The sequence below is a fragment of the Anoplopoma fimbria genome, chromosome 14 (assembly GCF_027596085.1).
Source record: "Anoplopoma fimbria isolate UVic2021 breed Golden Eagle Sablefish chromosome 14, Afim_UVic_2022, whole genome shotgun sequence".
NCBI classification, from domain to species: Eukaryota; Metazoa; Chordata; class Actinopteri; order Perciformes; family Anoplopomatidae; genus Anoplopoma; species Anoplopoma fimbria.
Genome location: NC_072462.1, coordinates 11,044,848 through 11,067,242, shown reverse-complemented (window position 1 = coordinate 11,067,242; position 22,395 = coordinate 11,044,848). Strand labels below are relative to the sequence as shown.

Genomic DNA, 22,395 nt, shown 5'->3' with positions numbered 1-22,395 from the left:
GTTGACTTGCACAACAAATATACTAAATTAGGTTTTAGAAAATAGATTGTGGTCTGGGTTTAGATAAGTATCTTTGTTACTTAACGTGACTACGCTCCTTATACAACTGGGGTTAGTAAAGTCTGAAAGTTATGCAACAAAACTATGGGAAAAATAAATACAATAAATTAAATAATTTAGTAAAATATAATGATAATGTCAATAATAAAATAGAGCAGTACTTTGAGAAGTGATTAAAAAGGATCACTGATTCTGCTAGCCTTATCTTCTCAGGCAGTTCGTTCCAAAGCAGAGGGGTCCTGATGGCAAAAGCATGGTCACCTTTAGTTTTTAGCCTCGACTTTGGAACAAGCAGAAGGGACCCACCCCAGCTTCTAAGGCTGCGAGCTGGCTCATAAGGGGTCAACATTTCCTCTATCTATTTACTGGGGCCAGACCCAGACATGCTTTAAAAGTGATCAGTAAAAAATCCACTATTTCATCATCAAACCATCTCCTCCAGAGAAACCATAAGCTAGTCAGAATGAGAAAGTGTAGGCAGACATGGAGAGAGGGGAAACAACCATCTCCAAATAAATAGCAAAGATAGTTAGTGCCTATCAAGAAATGAAGGTGAGGACATCTTATGAAGATGGAAACATAATAAATCATAATAACGATGATGGGTTTTCGTATTGGGTTTTGTCATGCTACCATTATAATATGAAAGCACAATAACCATTTTTCAACATGATCATACTCCATATAGTCTGTGTTTTGCGACGGGTCAAGAAGAAAATGTCTTAGTCCAACAGAAGTCCAACTCTAATATCATCATGATTGTATTATATTAGCAATTACATTGCCTTGTGAGTCAGACAATGAGAAGGTCAAATTACATGATGGGTTCATTTAAAAAAGACAAGAGAGATAAATTAAACGATAACAGGAAGAGTGTGGACAGAGTGCCAGAGAGTAAAGACACATGCTTTCTATTGGGACACATTGAGGTCAAACAGAAACAACTTCACATTCACTGAAGACAGCACGCCGACAAACTGCTGCAAGTTACTCAAGGAGGGAGGAAGGTAGGAAGGAAGGAAGGAAACAAGAAAAAAAATACTAATGAGGACAGACAGAAGGAGGGAGGAGATAATTAAAGAAAAAGAAGATAGATAGATAAATTGACAGATAGATGTGTGTGTGTGTGTGTGTGTGTGTGTGTGTGTGTGTGTGTGTGTGTGTGTGTGTGTGTGTGTGTGTGTGTGTGTGTGTGTGTGTGTGTGTGTCCTGACCTTCAAGCAGCCTTATACATTTGCAATTCAGACCTTTACGCACACACAAACAAACACAGTCCTAGTCCTAAATTCATTCACCTCACTCATTTTTTGTTACGGATGAAAGATGAAAGGAAAAGAGAGACGGGACAGAGGGGTGATGGAGAGATAAACCACCGCTGTCCAAAATGAGATTCCGAGAGAGAAAGGAAGGAGGACGGGAAAAAAGAAAAGAAAAGAGAGACACATGGAAGAGACAGGGGGCGTTCAGGAAGAAGGACCTGAACCACAGACTGACATCAGATCAGTGGTCTAAGGGTTTAAAATCCTGATCCAGATTTTAGATCAGATCCAGACCAGGATTTGACTGAAACCGCACTGCAGCGGAGCACAAGAGAGGACTGATGAGACTGTAAAACAGAGAGAGAGAGAGAGAGAGAGAGAGAGAGAGAGAGAGAGAGAGAGAGAGAGAGAGAGAATGTCTTTTGTTCGGGAATGAATATTAACAAACACACAATCTAGCTCTCTGACACCAGACCACACACACCGCTTTATACAAAATGATAAAGTATGGTTTTAGTGTCCTTAAAGTAACTGTGAGGAACTTTTAACTGATAATGAAACAGTCTCCATTCAACAGACCATCGGAGAGAGGATTGCCTGTTTCTATATAGCTATACTAAACTAATGTTTATCATCGGGGGCACCAAGGTCGCATTCTGCACGAAAATCTGACAAAATCTTGAGGGTTCGCCATGAAACTCCATCAGCTCAGACTGTGTGGAAGAGAGCAGCCAATCACTGACAGAACCACAGCCTTTGACCTGTAGTATGAGCTCCAGCAGGAGGCCCAGAGCTCCATGGCTGGGAAGAAGCTGCTCCTCCTCCATGAGATTTTTGCCTCAAGACATGGTGTTTTGAATTATAATTTGTCATTTGAAACAACACATACTTTTAGGAAATCTTAACTAGGAAAATAATGTCAAAAGTTCCTTTTAACTAAAACAAGAGAGTTGAAATCACTAGTTGGGACAAATAAACCCAAATGCATAATGAGCTTGCATTGCTAAGTTAAATCAACAAGTACTAACGATCATGTCAACTTAGAGCGAGTAATCCAAAGCTAAAGTAAACTCAAAATCATGAGTTGAAACAATTTGAAAATCCGATCAGACTTTACTTGAAACTGAAAGGCAGAAATTGAACTTTAAGTTGAACCACATGGATTTTTATTTCAGTGCACAGCTACCGCCTTCGACCTGCAGTTTGAGATCGAGAGCTCTGTGCCTGGGAAGAAGCTGCTTCTCCTCCTCCAGGAGCCATGAGAAAAAACAGAACCCAGACTAGGCGGGGTCAGGCGGTCAGACCCTGCTGCGGTATAAAAGAGAGGTTTTCTAAAGGGGACTCTGGTCCCAATAAATGATACCTCTTCTGTCCAGAGGGACCACCAAAATCAACAAAAAAAGTTCCTCATTGAAGCTTTAACTAAAAATGACATAATGACATAATGAAATAAAATTGAAAAATGAAGATAGCGATGCATCTTAATCATCTTAATCTGCTCTAATCAGCAGTGAATGACCTATTTGTCAGGTCTACATAATTTTCAGTTGTCACAGAAGCTGCTCTAGATAACTGCATGGAGCAGTTATCTTAACGTCTGTCATGTTGCTTGAATAAATATATGATGTTACTATTTCTTCAATTGACTATAACAGCCTTCTGATGAACTGGCTGTGTTTTAAAGTGGGAAGCCAGTGAGGGTTACATTACTAGCAACAAGGGAGAATAAAAATGACAAACAAAATCTATATGAGCTGTTAAGACCCGGTATGTGAGCATCACCAACTGCGTTAATGAAACCAATCTAAACTGACGCCACACTGTGAGTGAGTGTGTGTGTGTGTGTGTGGGTGGGTGTGGGTGTAGGTGTGTGTGTGTGTGTGTGTGTGTGTGTGTGTGTGTGTGTGTGTGTGTGTGTGTGTGTGTGTGTGTGTGTGTGTGTGTGTGTTTGCGCTGAGTGAATGATGGATTTGTGTAAATGTATGTTGGAGGGATTTTAAGTATGCAAGTATAATTGTGTGTATGTGTGAGTGAGTGTGTGTGCGTGTGTGTCTGAAGAGTCACTCCAAGTATCAAGAGGCCTGGCATCGCCAAGGGTAACAAGGTGTTATGCTGACAATCACACACACACATCCACACACACACACTCCCGCCGTGATTTCTCGTGGGAATGTCTGATTGGCCGCTGTGAGCCTGCTGGGATGCTCGGTTCCCGTGGCGATAGTAACCAAGCGATAACACCAACCATCTGACCCTCTTAATGTCCATCTGTGCCACTGGCTCAGGGGAGAGTCAACACACTGAACAATGATTAAAGCCGAGACAGACTGAAAGAAAGAAAGAAAGAAAGAAAGAAAGAAAGAAAGAAAGAAAGAAAGAAAGAAAGAAGAAAGAAAGAAAGAAAGAGAGGTTAAGAAAGACAGAAAGAAAGAAAGAAAGAAAGAAAGAAAGAAAAAGAAAGAGAGAGAAAGAAAGAAAGGCTATGAAAGTAAGAAATGGAGAGAGAGATGGAGAGAATGAAAGAAAGAGATTCTGAGAAAGACAGACATGGAGAGAAAGAAAGAAATGAGAAGGAGAGAAAGAAAGAAAGAAAGAAAGAAAGGAAGGAAGAGAAAGAAAGAGAGGGAGGAAGAAAGGAGCAAAAGAAAGAGGACAAAATAAAGAGAGAAAGAAAGAAAGAGAAAAAGAAAGGATAGAAAAAAGAGAGAAAAAGATTGAGAAAGAAAGAAAGGGAGAGCAAGAAAGAAAGAAAGAAAGGAGATAAAGAAGAAAGAAAGAGAAAGAAAGAGAGGCTTTGAAAGAAAGAAAGAAAGAAAGAAAGAAAGAAAGAAAGAAAGAAAGAAAGAAAGAAAGAAAGAAAGAAATACTAACAGAACCAGAGAAAGAAAGAAATAAGGAGAGAAAGAAAGAAAGTCCAGGTTTGATAACAATGGTCAGGTGACAGAACTTAATTAGCTGGCTAATATTGCTGCTAACAAGTACGTCAATCAGTTAGTTAGTTAGTTGATTAGTTTACAAGTTAGTCAATCATACACTTAGTAAGCTAATGAGTATGTTTGTCAGTTCAGACGATTACATATCTGTAATTTCCTTACTTTGGTTGTTGATTAGCTGTCTAGGTGCTAGTTCATCTGTCAGTTTGTTAGTTAGTTAGGTAGATTTGTGATTAAATAGTTTCCATGTTGATAAGTTAGTTGGTCAGTGAGATAGGTGGTAAATTACTTATTTTAGTTGGTCAGTAACACAGTGGATTAGCGGATTAACAAATTACTTAGTTTAGACACATGATGGTCATCCAGGTAGAGTTTTCTGTTGGATCAAAAAACACTTTATCCACTCTCTTCTTCGTCATATTTCACAATAAAAGCATTGCAGAGAGGGAAAATATTTCGCCCCCAACTGCAGGGAGGCTCTTAATGTAAAAGAGATTTTGCATCGACAGCAAACAGCAGCACCGGGCAGCGATATTATCGGCTATGGATATCACTGAATATGGATTAGCCCGGTTTCACATAAACAGGATCACAACCCTAATAATATACAGTGTGAATATAACTGCAATCAATGTCCCTTGCCCTTTTTTATCCTCGCACACACAGACACACACACGCACACACACACGCACACAAAAACACAAACACACAGCTGCTGGTTCATTTATATGCAAAGTGATTCTATCGCGCTGACTCAGGTGTTCTGCAGACTGGCTGAGCACATCTTCATGTCTCTGTGTGTGTGTGTGTGTGTGTGTGTGTCGGTGTGTGTGTGTGTGTGTGTGTGTGTGTGTGTGTGTGTGTGTGTGTGTGTGTGTGTGTGTGTGTGTGTGTGTGTGTGTGTGTGTGTGTGTGTGTGTGTGTGTGTGCGTGTGTCGGTGTGTGTGTGTATGTATGTGTGTGTATCAGATGGTGGTCACTGCTGTCAGACCACATGACTAACTGAAATTTAACCCAACACAAACAACAACACAACAAAACAAACAACGGCCAAATCCAGACTCCGGCTGTTCTCTCAGTCCGACTGAAACATCCTCCTCATGGTGAGTCATGGCTCATTGTTGAGCTCAAGTTCATCTTGTGATGTCATTCAGAAATGGAAGCACGTGACATGAGGCAGAACTGGGAGCAGTCAACGTAAATCTAAGGAGAGGTCTCCTTATGTCCTCCTTTGTCACCTAAAGCTGCTCAGACACGTTTTTTTTGTAATTATCAGTTTTAATTATGACTTTAGTGGTTAAGAATGCCATAACTCATATGCATGACACTTTATTCCTGTAACATATAACATGTTATTATGACCTCCCTAATTCAAAGGCACATAATCCCTCTAAATCATCCCTACAAGTGAGTGGCAGTGTCTGTATTCACAGGGATTCTTCCTCAGCCTGTATGCTCTCTTTTCTTTTCTTTTCTTTTCCCTGTATTCGGGATGTTTCTTGGTGTCGGCAGCCTCTGTGAAAACGTAGCGGCCAGGTGCCAGATCATTGGCCATGAAGAAGTTACAAAAGTAGCAGAGACAGAGCAGAAAAAAAGCAAATATAAATAAAAGTGGCTAATAGGAGAGTGGAAAAAATATTTTTTTAACCTCAATAACCGCAATAAAACCGTGACCGACAAATCCTACTCTAAAACTTAAACAGTAATTATCACTCTTAATTAAGACTTCAATAACACAAAATTACTACTTCAATAACTCTTAATAATGACTTACAAAACTTGAACTTCATTATTAATCATTATTATGAGATATATGTGGTAATAATGCGAAATAATTTAAATAATTGATGCAACAACAAAATTCATTTTTGCCATTAGATATTTTTCTCTGTTTTCAGTATTTATTAGAGGACATGTGGCAAATGTTTGTACTTGGGTTAATGCAATCTCCTTCAGTGGTTTTCAGCTTTAAAATATCAAGCCAGATCGCTCTCATTACGATCTGATTGATCATGTAAATTGCAACATAAGCATTACAGTACAAAAGGTAAATATTAAAAACGTTCTACTTTGCTGTCAGAACAATATACTATCTGCACTTACAACATGCAATAGGAAGTGCACCAGTCAGACACTGTTGAGTTCATACTCTGATTTTCACACTATATATAAACAGGAATTCATTGATTTACAAGGCTCACTACTGCAACCCGACGTGAGAAAAAGAATAAAACTGACCACAGAAGGTTACAAATGAACCTGTGCAGATGTGATGTCTCAGGAAATACAGCGTGTTCGGAGAGGAGATGATGTCACGACAGGCATGAAGACAACAGGTGGTGATAGCAGGTTGTTTTATATCAATGAGAAGCGAGAGGGACACCACATGTATCAGCTGTGTGTATGTGTGTGTGTGTGTGTGTTTGTGTGTGTTCCTACCTGGTTCTCGGAGGAGCAGCTGAGCCATCGCCTGCGAGCTGCCGGCTGAATTTTCAGCTACACACTGATAAAATCCTTCATCCGACTTCACCAAACCCAAAATCTGCAGGTTACTGCCGTCCTGAATAACAGACACATACAACGTGTCAATAAAGGCTCTCAAAAGTATATCACAAAACCTGGCTTAAACCGTTAAACAAACAAGTTACACACATTTAACAAAACCATCACAAAAAACGGGAGAGAGTAAGGGGATGTGTGGATGTGTGGGTGGGTTTATCTGTCACACAGTCACAATGTGGGGACCTCATTGTAGATCATGACATTTTAGAGTAAACACTTGATTTAAGGTTAGGGTATGGTTTTAGATTTAGGAAAAGTGAGGGTAAGGGTTAGAACAGGCTGGTAGGGTTCGGGTAAATCTCCAGGAAATTAACGTTAGCCAATGTAATGTCCCCAAAAATCATGAAACCACGACTGTGTGTGTGTGTGTATGTGTGTGTGTGTGCGTGTGTTATCTCTTTATTGCAGATTATGGGATAACAGATTAGAAATTATATCCAGATTATCGTATTATGTCCTCATGTCAGATTAGGAGTGATATACTCACCACTGTGCTGCTCTTACTTTCTCTTTCCGACAAACATGCTTTTTTTATTAAGTATTAAATTCTGATCGCGTTTGCTGTTAAATTGGTAATGTTCTTCTTAAACAATATTTTGTTGTATTTGTTAACATTCTCATTACATCCCGACAGCAATAAATAACTCACTGCTCTGACAAAAAATGTAAAATAAATCTGGTATCTGTGGCCATCAGGACTGAGATGAGCCCGTTCATTGTGATCATTTTGAGGTATCCTTGCAACGATTGACTTGAGATGGTAGCATAAGAGCTATCAAAACTGTTGACTGATTATTATCTGAGTGACTTTGTATTAAGGTTTATGAATATTGTTTCAAGAATTAGTGAAAAATTAACTTTACTTACTTTTTTCAAAAGTCTTTATCACAATAGTAACAACATTGTACAGATAACAATATTACAGTTATTTTCAATATATTGATTCCTGATTAATGCTATACGGATGGGTTTTGTAGATAATGATTTCAGTTGTATATTTTTTCCTATCAACAACTCTCTCCACACTCACAGAGGTATTTTACATTTTACTGATTAAAAGTTACTTTATGATTTAAATCTAGAGATTATCTGTATAGTTTCTGGGTTTGCTGTGACTCACCACTATCTGGAAGTAGTCGCTGGGGATGACTTCCTCTCCGTTCTTCATCCAGCGTACAGTCGGCGGCGGGTTTCCCGTCACAGCACACTCCAGCTCGATGTCCGTGGACTCGTAGGCGTACGTGTTGGTCGGGTAGTTCAGGAACTGAGGAGGCACTGCAGAAAAAACACAAAACAACATATAAACAACAGAGCAACAATCCCATTTCCCATGCAGTTTAACACATATTTTAAAATGTTTAGTACGGCATATTATATTTATTACCAGTATTTAGAATCTTAGTTATTGGTCTTGTGCTCTAAACTAGCAAAAACCTCTCTTTCATCAGGTGACTCCATTCTTGGGGGCACCATCAGGATGCAAGGCAACCAGCACTGACTTGGAAATCACTTCTCCTGGCCAAGAAATAGACCAGCACAACCTCCATAAAACCACACCTTCTTACTTTTTGACAGACCCAGGCTAACTGACTTAGCTAATATTAGCTAACTGGCTGCTACCTGTACGACGACTAAGCCCAAGGGGGACAAGCGGCCTACTCTCCGGGGTTTTGGTTAGCCAGCAGATATCCGGGCCAACACTTCCTATTCCAAAAGCTGCTCATTTCTTACGTCCGACTAGCGACTTCAGACCGAAGTTAGGGCTGAGAGTAAATCATTATCAGACGATAGACGGTCAGGGATAGCATTTAGTTTCTTTTGCTTTCCGCCTCTTTTGCACTCCACACAAACCGTTTACCTGCATTCAACCAAAGCTTGCTAGAACGTGATTGGTCAATACTACCTGGACTACAAACTACAAAAAGCCCCCGTCTGTCCTGCTGTCCACCCGTCTAGTGCAGCTTGATCTGGGATTAACTATGGGTCTGGTCCAGGTCTCTGTGAAGATGTGGACTCAACAGTCACCGACCTCCCACTTCGTTCATCCATCATATTTTTATATTAGACAGCCAGCAGCATGCTGGGTAGTGGAGTAGCCTCAAGTCCTAGCTGGGTTAGCTTAGCTTTCATCTCGGCTCTCCTCCCTCTCCTCTCTGAAGCAGTTTGGTGGTGTTTGGTCCAGCAGGTCTGGCTGGTTGGTCGGCCGTGGACGGTGATTGTCTCAAAGTCTGCTGCACTTATTCCAATCTCCACGCTTCATTTTCAGATGTTGATGAATGTATTCTGTCATATGCTTATAGTGAAGAATCTGTTTATAGATATGATCAGAGCGCTAAATACATTTTCAGTTTGTGAACGATTGGAGTAGGAACAGCTGTTTGCGGCTTGCAGCTCTGTCTCTCTCTTTTGTTACAACCATAAAAAGAAACCATTTTGTTGTCCGTCTGATGATCTTTCTGTTTCAGTTTCAGTTCCACAGACAGCACACCTAGCCTCTGTACACAACAAACACCGCTGTCCATGGTTCTGAAACAACCCTGTTGATAATCAATGGAGTGGGTGATGCTGACCGATTTTAATTGATTTTAAAATATCAAAAACATCCATGAAAGCTGTCTTCCGTCTGTGATCTGAAGTGACTGCTGGTAGACTTTCTACAGGCTCACTACGCTGTAAACAGGAGGGCGAGGATGGTGAGGAGGGAGAGGTCACTGCCATGTTCCAGCTGTCACTGAACGTTGTCTTTGACGATGTGGACAGCAGCTCGCGGCTGAGAAGAGCGCAGACATGAGGCAGAAGCCATTTTGAGCCTCAACGGGGGACGAGAACGAAGCCTGCAGGGCCTCATAAGGCAGTGAGCGCCGTGGCAACGCTGTCAGCATCAAGACAACAAACATTCTCTCCCCAACAGCAAACACACACACAGGCACACACACACAAACACACACTAGAACGTCCTGTAACTGTCAATGAACACACACACACACACACACACACACACACACACACACACACACACACACACACACACACACACACACACACACACACACACACATTACAGTCATTTAGCGTGCGCTTTTTACACACAATGTCACAGCTTCCTGAGCCCTGGTACATATTAAAACATAAAATGAAAAGTAAGCGGACATATGAGTATTTCCCATATGTGTGTATATTGAAAATAAAAGAAAGGATAAATGGGTGGAGAATGGTAAGGAGAAGAGAAAAAATAGTAAAGAAAGAAGGAGGATCAAAATAAGAAAGATATTAGGGAAGGACACAATGCAAAAGAAAAAGATAGGAAAGACCTGAGAAGAGAAGTTACAGAGGGATTGAAAAAAAAGGAAGAAGGAAACAAAAATGGAAGAAAATCAGAAAATAAAGGAGGAGAGGAATGAGGAGGAAGTATAAAAGTGAAGACAAAGAGGAGATGAAAAAGCAGAAAAGGGCAGAGAAAGAGAAAAGATAGAAGTTTGGGAAAGTTTGAATGAGGGAACACAAGAGAAGGAAGAGAAAGAGATACCGAAAGGAAGACAAAAAGAGTAGAAGGGGGAGAGTATGAAGAGAAAGCAGAGAGAAAACAGGAAGGAAGATAACAGGAAATAGTGGAATAGAGCAAACAACAGAATGAAAGATAAACTAAAAGGTATGAGAATAGGATGAGAGATGGATGAAGGGGAAGAAATGGAAAGAGATGGAGAAAGGACAGGTAGAACGTTAGCAGAGGAGGTGAGTTGTGTATGTGTCTCCCATCGATACATCATTACCTGGTGGTGTAACTTCATCACTGCAGTAATGCTCTAATTAAGAGCTAACGATTTCCTTTAAACCCCGAGCTGCTGCACCCTTGCCACGCCAACAGCTACACAGATGTGCACAAACAACTCCGGCTGCTACACGTGTCCAGGAATCAGTCCCAGACACTGATCACCAGAGACAAGGGAGGACACGTCTGAACCAATCAGATGAAGCCGAGTGTTGCAGAAGTGTGCTCGGCTGCAGTTCTTCTCATGTCCTGTAGTTGCTGCTCTGGGTTAAAGCTCTGGATGCAATGAGGTGATGGGAAAACACCCGACTTCTCTTAACAAATACAAAGTTAAAACTGTTTTTACATCACATGTTCAGTTGTGTTCCAGTTCCATACGATATGCTTATCATGTTCTATGTTTTCTAATTGCATAGTACACTGTGTTTGCAAAGAAAAGGTATTCATTGTTTTGTGCTAACAGCAATTGATGCACTACTTCTGCCATCATATTTCAGTAAAACTTTGACTAGAATGTCACTACCAATTAAACTTAACAAAAAGAAAAAAATTCCCCCCTTAACTTAGATTTAACCTGATTCTGATGAAGGCGGCATACTCCGGTTGTGACAAGTGAAGCCAATGTAGAAGTGCCTTAAACTTGCATTCTCTGTAATGTCCATCAGGGGGCGACTCCTCTGATTGTATAGAAGTCTATGAGAAAATGACTCTACTTCTCTCTTGATTTATTCCCTCAGTAAACATTGTAAACATGAGTTTATGGTCTCAATCTCTAGTTTCAAGTCGTCTTCAATACAACATGATGTTCATTTCGTAAATGATGGTCCATTTAGAGTCAAACAGACCATAAAGCAGGGGATGCTTTAGGGCGGGGCTACTGTGATGGGTAGGATAGGGATCTTTACATCAATCCTCTCCAGTCCAAATATGGTAACTTCCGTTAAATGTTTGCAAAAAGCCAAGATGGCAATGGCTAAATGTAAGCTGTAAGCTAACGCATAAGCTAATTTAGCTTTGTTCACTCCAAAACACAACATTAGTTTCTATAAAGGGCACGACATGGTAGTAAAAAAACATTGCTGTGGAAATTAGTTTGAATTGATAAAGCGAATGGATTAATAACCAAGTTAACAGATGAATACACAGTAAGAGCAAAATGTTCTTTGAAGAGGCTGCTCCGATCGATTGGCAACCAAATGTTATCAAAAGTCTCTATTAAGGCGGACCAGATGAAGCAAAAACTTGTTAGACAATATGTCTACGTGCTTCCAAAATGGCTTCAACAGTTGTGTCTCTGTCACTGTTGAAATGTTGTCCTGCCCTGCTGACCTGTATAAATGGTGCAGGCAGGTAATGGTGCAGCACGAATGCAAAAGAATGGAAAAAAATGCAAAAGTGCAAAATAGAATACCATTAAGAGTAATGTAAATAAATATGGTAATATAACTTAAATAGAAAAAGGTAAATTAAAATAACAAAAGATTAAAAACAAGAGTAAAAAATATAAAGTGTATAATAAGTAAAATTAACACCGGTGCCTAATAGAAACTAAAATAGAAAAGTAATATTGTGGATTAATAGAAGGCATCAAATAGACCCTGTGATCTCTGATCAGTATCAGCCGACACTGCCTCCAGCGATTGGTGATCGGCCCGGAAAATCCTGATCCGAGCATCAGATAGTTTAAGGTCATCAACAGACACATTACCAGTCGGGATTGTTAAAAAATCTGAGACATGGGCTTCCAACCAGAGGTCTGGAACCAGACCTGTACCCCAGAAATCCACGCAAGTTGATTTCCATGAAAATATGTTCCTTTACCATTTGAAGAAGTAGAGTAATGGAAGGGATAACATCTTTCAAGTTACCTCTGTGGAGGCAATAATAATACATATCAGAAGATATGAAGGGTGATCACTGTTTACCTGTGGCCTGTCACACACACGAGGTAACCATAAGACATATTATCTCTACTCTATATTTAAACTATCTCCTATGTTGCCACACATCGGATACTGCAACACGACCTCTCCTGTTTGACCGGTTTCCTCAGAAGTTAGAGGAAAAGCTGTGTTTCTTATTCCTCAATGATCTCTTTCGTCGCCATGGTAGATTACCCAGCAGCCTTTGTTGTGTTCTGGGAATTCCCTCAACGTCCACGGATTGTTTGGATGTTTTTTTCTTTCCTGCAGAGCCGCAAGGCTAACACTGATTACCTGGTCATCTGAGGAGACGTGTTAACAAAAAGCTCATTTTTCAGGCAACTCTTTGTGATGCGAAACGACAACAGGCAGGACGCCGCGTTAATGCCATTCTACTTCCTGCTGGAAACAGCTGAGGGCGGCCATTCATATGGTAATAAAGATGCATCGACAACCGGCCGACCTCTGCCAGACACAACAAGTCTGACTCCACGTCGCTGGATACACAACACTATCACCTGGATCATTATCATTAATTATAATATAAAAAAAGTTAATGAAATCTGATGGAACAAAGACAATGTAAAACAATAAGGGAATAATGGAAGGCTGGGATATCTCTCTCTCTCTCTCTCACACACACACACACACCCTCAACACACAGACACACACACACACACACACACACACACACACACACACACACACACACACACACACACACACACACACACACACACGTATCAGTGATGCTGCCTCTCAATAGCCGCACCATAATAACTTCCACTCAGCATTCAAATGGAAATCAGCTCAATCGTTCATTTCAATGAACATCTGCTGTGTGTGTGTGTGTGTGTGTGTGTGTGTGTGTGTGTGTGTGTGTGTGTGTGTGTGTGTGTGTGTGTGTGTGTGTGTGTGTGTGTGTGTGTGTGTGTGTGTCTGTTAACCAGTGAAGGACATTCACACGCACACACAGCTACAGCTTTAGAAACACACACACACAGACACAGTTAAACTCTCTTCATGTGAACAGAAACTCGTTAGCGGCCTCTTTATATCTGCACTTAACCACCAATTATCTGTCATTAAGTGCATCCACGGAGGCTCACTATATACACACACAGACACACGCACATGCACACGCACCGCACACGCACACGCACACGCACACGCACACACACCTTATCCTTCCCTCTGTGGACATGGTGTCTTGTATAGTTAACAGGTTGTGAATCACTCAGTTGTTCCAGTGAGGGGCTGATGTTAGCTGAAGCTTTAAAGGGCCGGACGCTCAAACTTTGCCTGATAAATTACATTTTTGCGAACCACATTAAATATAAATGATGTGTGTTTACCATGTATATATGTGTCTTATGAGAATTTTTTTTAAATCTATTTACCTGTTAAGAAATGTAATATTATATTATACATGTGTTAAGGGGCCTCTAGGGTCTTAACTGGGACTTAAAAGGGACCTTCACTGATTTATTTTGCACTTCCATGACGCCGCAGAACTCACTAGAGACATATTGTAATAAAGAAAGGCCAAAATTGAAGCAACAAAGACCTAAATATCCAGATGGGTCAATGTCCAAAACATCTCGATGCATCTATTTCCCATAATGCAATATGGTGCGATTTCATTGACTCTCCCTGCCAATTAAACACCCAAGTCTTTCCTTAACTCCAGAATCAGTTTGTAATGCAGGCTTTCTATACTGCTGCATATTTTCTTAAATATGTCATGTACAAAAGGCAAAAAACAACAACACTGGCTGCCATCGCGGTGACTAATAGATTTTAAAATGACCATTTCATCTACCAACACAGTGTCAACTGGCAATACAAATGCACATATGAGGTATTCAGTCAGAGTGTTCACTCACATGAAAAATGAATAATAGTACCACATAGAAAAATGACTCTATGCATGACAAAAAAGGCTTGCATTCAAAGTTTTATTCCAATAAAAGTTTTAGTTTTCAGCTAAATGAAGTTAAAGCAGCAAAATAATATGATTCAATATGCAGAGTTGCCCTTGTCACATTGTTAAATAATCATAGAGTATTTATAAGGCACTCCTACTGGTTTTACAAACAGTAACTCCAGCTGCCTGATTAATGTAGTAGAGTAAAACCAACTATATGTCTGTCTTTAATGTAGTGCAGTAGAACATGACATAGAATTAAATGTACAACAGATCCTTCCTCTCCACCCCCACATGCAGCAGACATGTGATATCCACAGGCAATCTTCAGCCTGGAAATGAGTCTTTTTTTATGCAGCGTCTTCTGTTTGTGTTTGTCAAAACTAGTTCACTTATTTCCGTGGCCGCTGAGAAAACTCTATTTCTCCTCATCAGTGAAAAAATCCTTTGTCTTTGTAGGCCGAAAACAAAAAGACTCCTCATTACAGGAATGCAACTGTTGAGAGCTGCTGATCTTTCTCTCGCTACACTTCTTTTTTCTTAACATTAATTTTCAACAGAACCGCTGAGCGAGCACGAAACAAATCTGAACGGTAACCAATCTGTAAATCGAGTTTGGGGGGGGAGATCTGCGAGAGCAGGACATGTTTAGAGAGCAATGAAGGGGGAAGTGATGGTGTCCCCCAGATCATCAGTTTGTTGTTTGTTCTGTCTTAATTTCAGAATGAAAACACACTGCATTAAACTGTTCTTATTAATTGTTCGTACTTATCATACTTCTAATGTACCGTATTTTCCACACTATAAGGCGCACTTAAAAGCCTTTAATTTTCTCAAAAAACGACAGTGCGCCTTATAATCCGGAGCGCCTTATATATGGATTAATTCTGGTTGTGCTTACTGACCTCGAGGCGATTTTGTGTGGTACACGGCGCTCTGTCAACATGTTTTAGTACGACTTTGGTAAACTACCGTAGTCAGGAGCGTCGCGGAGTAATACATACTGTGCTTCACCATAATATTACAGTGTGTGTGTATAAGGACCCAACATGGCTCCTGTCAAGAGACACGCTTACGACGCGGACTTCAAACTCAAGGCTGTCAGTCACGCAGTAGAACATGGGAATAGAGCAGCTGCAAGAGAATTCAACATTAATGAATCAATGGTACGGAAGTGGAGGAAGTTTGACTGACTGACTGTTTTGTTTCGCTTAATGCGCCTTATAGTCCGGTGCGCCTTATATATGAAAAAAGATCGAAAATAGACCATTCATTGACAGTGCGCCTTATAATCCAGTGCGCCCTATAGTGCGGAAAATACAGTACTGTAAATTGTATAACCATATAACCATATAACCATGAGCCAGGACGTGCATGGCCACCTTTAAGGAAGTCAGGTAACATAACATGAAGTGACAGAGTCCATGTAGACAGGACGTGTTTGGGATGGAAGGAACAACGGTGTCCAGTGTCAAACCACAGGTCACCGACTTATTTTACCTCAATTTTGTTATGTAATTCAAGATCTTAACTAGCACAATTAACAGGGCCGAGAACTGAGACAAAAAGGACAGACGGACCGTTCGCCGTCGCCAGAACACGGTGTGAGACAGAGAGCGAGGAGATGAGAAGATGACGAAATTAAAAGAGATTTTGGTGATGTTGAGGTTGATGTTCAGATGTATTTCCCCACATGATTCTCAATTTTTTATTTAAAGATTGTTACTTTATACATTCTGTTATTGGTGCCGTGGTGATTGATGTAGGTCGTCTGCAGATGCTTGAGAAGCTCAGAGACTTGCCATACAAACATCAGATGGTAGCGGGTGTCCATGTTTTTCCCGAGCATAGGCACTGGGTCGCCTTTAGATTGTAAATCTGGAATACCAACTCGGAATATCGATTTACGACTCGCTTGGGATTACAGCATCAGTCACATGAAAAAATTGTCATAGTTTGCGTTGACAAAATCAACACTGCTTACAACCATAACAGGTGTAATAGATTAAATGAATTACAGTCTCACTGTATTGAGTGTGTAACAGTTATTCCAGTGAGCCAGCACCCACAATATCAGGGCCCTGGCCCACCTAATTGGAACAGGGCTCTAATTAATGTTATTAATTACACCTGGGTTTATCCTGCAATGACATGTCAGAGTGGCTGCTGTTGATATGGTTTATTGAAGTGACATGATATTCTTATCGCAAAGAGAGCAGCAATTACAGCATAATTGAAGGACAAAACACCAGGGACCACACAGAAAAAATATATAATAATTACCTGTAAATGATAAAGTTGTGCACAGACCTTTGTTTACTTTCAACTACAGAGAGAACTCGACTTTCATTAGATGTGATAATAAAAACAGGCTTTTATTTAAATTGCGAGGTTTATTCAATTTAGCAAGACATCTGTTTGCCAGCCTTAGTTTGGTGTTTACCTATTGTCAGGATAAATCCACACATTTAACAGCACTAATTAACTTCATTAAACAGAGTTGTGTCATATTCATGACTCTGCTCTGCTGCTGAGAGATTATTTTTTTTATCAAGGTGGCATCCTCTGGTTCTGAGAAGTGAAGCCAATGCGGAAGTGCCTTAAACCTGCAATCTCTGTAATGGACAGCAGGGGGCGACTCTGGTTGTATAGAAGTCTATGACATAATGACTCTACTTCTCTCTTGATTTATTCCCTCATTAAAGATTGTAAACACGAGTTTATGGTCTCAATCTCTAGTGTTAAGTCTTCTTAAATACAGCATGATGTTCATTTAGTAAATGATGGTCCATTTAGAGTCAAATGTTCCGTTATACCACCACTGCTGATAACTGGTACAAACTGTGGCTTGAAGCATGATGGTTAAAGTGTAGAAGGACGTAAGGAAAGAGGGGAGGAAGGAAGGAAACAGAACAACAGATTGTGCTTAAATTGTAAAAGAAATCCTCACAATAACTTTCAGATCTAGAATGACTTCCAACCAACAGTGTGTACTATTTTACATAATATCAATTCCCAAACAAAATCACTAGCAGATGGCAGGATAAAAAAAATTCAAATTGAGGGTGATCTGATCGAGGAGACGGAACGGGAATCTCCCAAGATTCGTCCCAAACATCAGAACAATGTGCAGCGCCCAAAGAGACAGAGAGATGACGGCAGATGGTAAAATTGAACAGATGTCTGCATCCGATCACGCTTTTCTAATTTTCACGAGACGCTCGTTCTTTCGGGGGACAAGCCGAGGAAGAGGCTCCTCCACAAGGTCACACGTGGCAGGCGGTATCCGATGACGACTTTAAGCTCAAGCGGAGCGTGATGGGTGGTAAACGCCGAGCGGGTCGGTCATGTCGGGGTCAGATCGTGCTGAAAAGTTACGGTAAATCCTTTTGTCTCTTAAGCTTTATAATCCAGGATTTGAACTCAATCAAGTCAGAGAGGGGAAAAAAGAACAGACCGGGTCAAGATGATTTGATTCGTCTACGGGGTCATCCCAGTGGGCGCATTATAAAAACCTGTGAACAGGAAGAGTGAAATGAGCAGCCGTGGACAGACTGAGACGGATTAAGCAGTCTGAACGTATGGGACCAACGAGGCGACGACGCTTTAATCTGGAACATCTGGTTCATCGGAGAGATGTGATTAGAGTGCTGAGAGAGAAACAAAGACGGATTCAGAGACAAAAGAGAATTAAGAAATGGAGACCATTGTGAGTTTTTTAACTGCAATATAAGATGTTCAGCATGTTCAGAGTTGCATCATGTCAACCCGGATGTGTATCATTCACTGAACACCTGTGTGTCTAGGTTTCACTCCCTCAGTAAGTTTCTTCTTGTTGCATGCATGTTAAAAATTTTCATCGTTAATATTTTATGGTGTAAAGGCTTTTATAATTTTGAACGTCAATATATTTTTTGGGAGCTGTTATTATTATGCAGTGAAAAAGCAAAAAAATAAAAACAATGTTGTTTTTTCTCGCAAGTAAATGCATCTCCAAAACATTGTGCGAAGCCAGTGGAGTTAAAACTATATTTATGAGAAAATCATAGGTAGGTAATGTAATGAACAATGACCACAACCTCCACGAAGGAAAAGCAGACCAGATCCACCCTTTCTGTTCTTGCCTTTCACAATAAAAGCACAAAAAGTCAAACGCGAGTATTTGTGCATTTTTAGTTTTATTTATGCGTCACGTCCCCAGTGTGTAAAAGGCCTTAAGAGGCTGTACAAAAGGGACTTTGCAGTTATGTATTTTGCATCTCATCCTGAATCTGTTAAAATCTGAATCATGTAATTTTTTTTTTAATAACATTTTGGGAAAACATTTTCTCCTTCAGCAGCACATCTACCTCTCCTCTGTCTCCAGTGGCATCAGACTCCAATAACAATGAGACACTGTTAAATATGAAAAGAATATGACTAAGTTTTATCAAGGCCGAAGTGAAATCAACATTTTTTTATAAATTAAAAACACTTGGGGATTAAGGATGAGTGGAGATATAGGAAAGGGAGAAAAGAAGAAGAGAAATGATGAAGGAGCCTAAGTTAAGCTAACATCTGTGCGTTTTCTTTCTCTTTCTTCACCTGAATGAAGCCATGATATGAAAGCCATGAATGAAACCATGTTAATCAGATGGCTTTGGAATTGTTGCAAGGAGGGTTTAAACATTTATTTTTTGGAGATAGCTTACATTTACCCCCTGATAGTGCTCCTCCCGTTGTGCTAAGCTACGTTAAACACATTCTGGACACCACAGGCTCATTCTGTACTGAGGGCACAGAGATGAGTCTGATGAAACTGAATTTAATCTGGCAGAATCATTACTGTGAAGTGAGCAATCCAACACAGCACTACTTTTTAGTTAAAGTTTTATATAACACAGTGTGCACTTACTTATACGGCTTTAAGAGATATTTATCCTTCTGTTTCCTCCAACTCCCAGAGATACTTCAAATTGAATTAGAGTTATTTTTGTACTGAAAAATGCTTATAGGAAACCGTGTTGTTGTTTTTTTTATCCAATATGAAGACACAGAGAAAAAACTAAAGAGCCAATCCCAGCTGACATTGGTTGCAGGCAGGGTTCACCCTGGTGAGTTTGTCAGACTATCGCCGGGCCAACATACAGACAGATGGCAGACCATTCACGCTCACATCTAAACCTTTGGGCAATTAAGAGTCATCAATTAACCCAAGCTACATGCGGGAGGAAGTGCGACGGGAAGAACATGCAAACTCCACACAGAGGGCCCGTCCAGTCCAGGAATCAAACGTTCGCCCCTCGTGCTGTGAAGCGACAGTGGTCTAGCCACCACACCACCCTGATATATCAATATCAAAGAGTCATGAGCCGTTTATTCATTCTGATTCATTTTTAGATTCATTGGTTGTTATTATTGGTGCTCTCATGCATATTAAATGTGTTACTGTTGACTTATTGATGTTTTTATTATTGCCGCTTGTTGTTTATTGTAAGTTTTATTACTGATTTTATTTGGGGTGAGGTGAATTTGAGTGCCATGAAAGGCGGCATTAAATTAAATGTGTTCTTATTAATATTATTATTCCTTTTATGACCCAAGTCGTCCTGGTCTTGGCTGGACTGGTGGACATATTGACAGACTTAAATCCTCCCTCTGTATTAGTGAAGACTTCCCTCTCTCTACATGAGCCCTGTGACCCCCCCACCCACCCCCCTCTCTCTTTCATGCCTTTCAGTCGGCGACTCAGTGTCTTCGGGCGAGCGGCAGCAGGCCGGCCGGTGGCTCAGCGGGGGAGTTTGGCAGCTCGTTAAATGTTTTCTAAAACACCCACAGTAATTCACAGAGCCTGTAATTAATCAGGAGAGGAGCCCCGCAGGCCACAAGCAGTGGTGTGTGTGTGTGTTTGTGTGTGTGTGTGTCGTCTTTCCTTGAGAGGGACTTCATGATCCCACAGTGGAGTAAGACAATCACCGCGGACCAACGGAGACTAAAGCAATCTGTCTGCTGTGAATTAGAGTGTGTGTGTTAAGTGTTTAAGTCGTGTGTGTCTGATCGACCGCTGTGAAATCACAGCTGCATTAGCAATATCTCCATTAACACCAAACCACTCTACTTTAAATACCAGCATGTATTTGAGGAAGCTTGAGGTTGAAGTCAGAAGCGGCCCCGATGCAGAATAGAGTAATTTGTGTCAGGTTACACATCAACAGTGTCAGGGTGTTACAATCGGTATTGAGGGAAACACAAGGTGGTTTGAAGTGCCAGTGTAAAGACTCTGATGTCATGGCTAAGCTTCACACCATGACACTCTAGATACCCCTGGAGGGTGAGTTTTTATTCATCCCAGTGTATGCTTGTCAATATTCACTATTTACATGCTTTCAAAATAAACTTCAAAGGTTTTGGCAACAAAAACAGGTACGTGACTAACACACCTGAGTCACGTGACTAACCACCCTGAGGACTCATGTGACGGGTGACAAATAGTTAACGTTTACTTCTAGTTTTGCACAGCAAACAAACAGCTGTGTCCTGGACAAAAGTCCTGGGTCTGCTACTATAATCCCCTAACAAAACTGGAACACCCTTATTAAAACAGTGTAACACCCTTATTACAGTGTAACAGCCTTATAACAGCACTATAACACCCCAACAACCCTTTATAACCCCAATAACATCACTATAACACCCTGACAAGACTGTCACACTTATAGCAACATTATAACACCCTAAAAAAGCTTAATTAGCACTATAGCAACATCTATAAAACCGTTGAAACAACACTGAAACACCCTTATAACAACACTTTAAAACCCTGACACAACACTGTAAGAATACCATAAAAACACTATAATGCCCTGATTAAAACATTAACACCCTTAAGATAACACCATAAAACCTTAAAACAACACTAGTCGTAAGCAGTTTACCAATGGTGATGTTTGACTTGTTGCATATGGTCAACCTTTTGACTCACTTCAGAACTTGTCTCTTGTCCATCCTGCATGATGTTTTTTTTTTCCATTAGCATCCAGCGCTACCACCAGCAGCTAGCGCTGTCAGCGGCACATTGAATATGACTGATAGCTGCAGTACTGGCTATGATTCTCGCTGCTTTCATTAAGCCGCTAACAGGAACCGGCTAATGAGCCAGGCTGCACTCATTATTATGGGAAAAGAACACACACATTCGTTATCCTAATCATCTAATCATGGTCACTGCCCTGTGGACTCAGAAAAAACAGTTATCCATACATCACCACACTGTGGATATTCATCAGCATCTAAGTGCCTCTATTTGGGGAAAAAACAAGTGTAATGGGGCATATTAGCACAACATATTTATTTTTTATAGCTTAGTGTTAATGCGAGACAGAGACTTGAAAAGTGAGCCTAGCACGTGTTCACCAGCAGCAAAAGGTTCCATCAAAATGCTTTTATTTTATTTAATCTTTACGTTTTTTTTATGGGAACCAATATTCAATTCCCTTTGCATGTCCTTCTTGGATTTTTTGCCACAGTAAACATGAAATAAGAAACATTTTGAGGCCATAAACAGTGGGAATTAATCAAATTATTCCAAAAGTTTATGTTCATATAAAATGTAAGACATATACAACATACAGTACCAGTCAAAAGTTGAGACACACCTTCTCATTCAATGGTTTTTCTTTCTTTCGTTTTTTTCTACATTGTAGATTAATATTGAAAACATCCAACCTATGAAGGAACACATATGGAATTATGTGGTAAACAAACAAATGCTCAACAAACCAGAATGTTTTACATTTTAGATTCTTCAAAGTAGTTGAATGAGAAAGTGTGTCCAAACTTTTGACTGGTACTGTATATCACGACTAAAATGAGGATTTTCGCTGAAACAAAGAGGTTTGAATTATAAAATATTTGAATTATAAACGTTAATAAAGATGGTCATGAAACACCAAACCTTTCTAGTAGTGACACTTGAAACAAGTCA

The 22,395-nt window shown here is 40.3% G+C and overlaps 1 protein-coding gene across 1 annotated transcript in view; it reads right to left on the bottom strand.

Moving 5' to 3' along the window:
* Window positions 1-22,395, bottom strand: part of dcc (DCC netrin 1 receptor) — a 240,727-nt gene that overhangs the window by 121,583 nt on the left and 96,749 nt on the right. The window contains exons 6-7 of the mRNA XM_054612210.1: window positions 7,935-8,089; window positions 6,692-6,812 (exon numbers count right to left, since the gene is read on the bottom strand). Of these exons, the coding sequence (XP_054468185.1) occupies window positions 6,692-6,812; window positions 7,935-8,089 (276 nt within the window). The remainder of the gene's footprint in view (window positions 1-6,691; window positions 6,813-7,934; window positions 8,090-22,395) is intronic.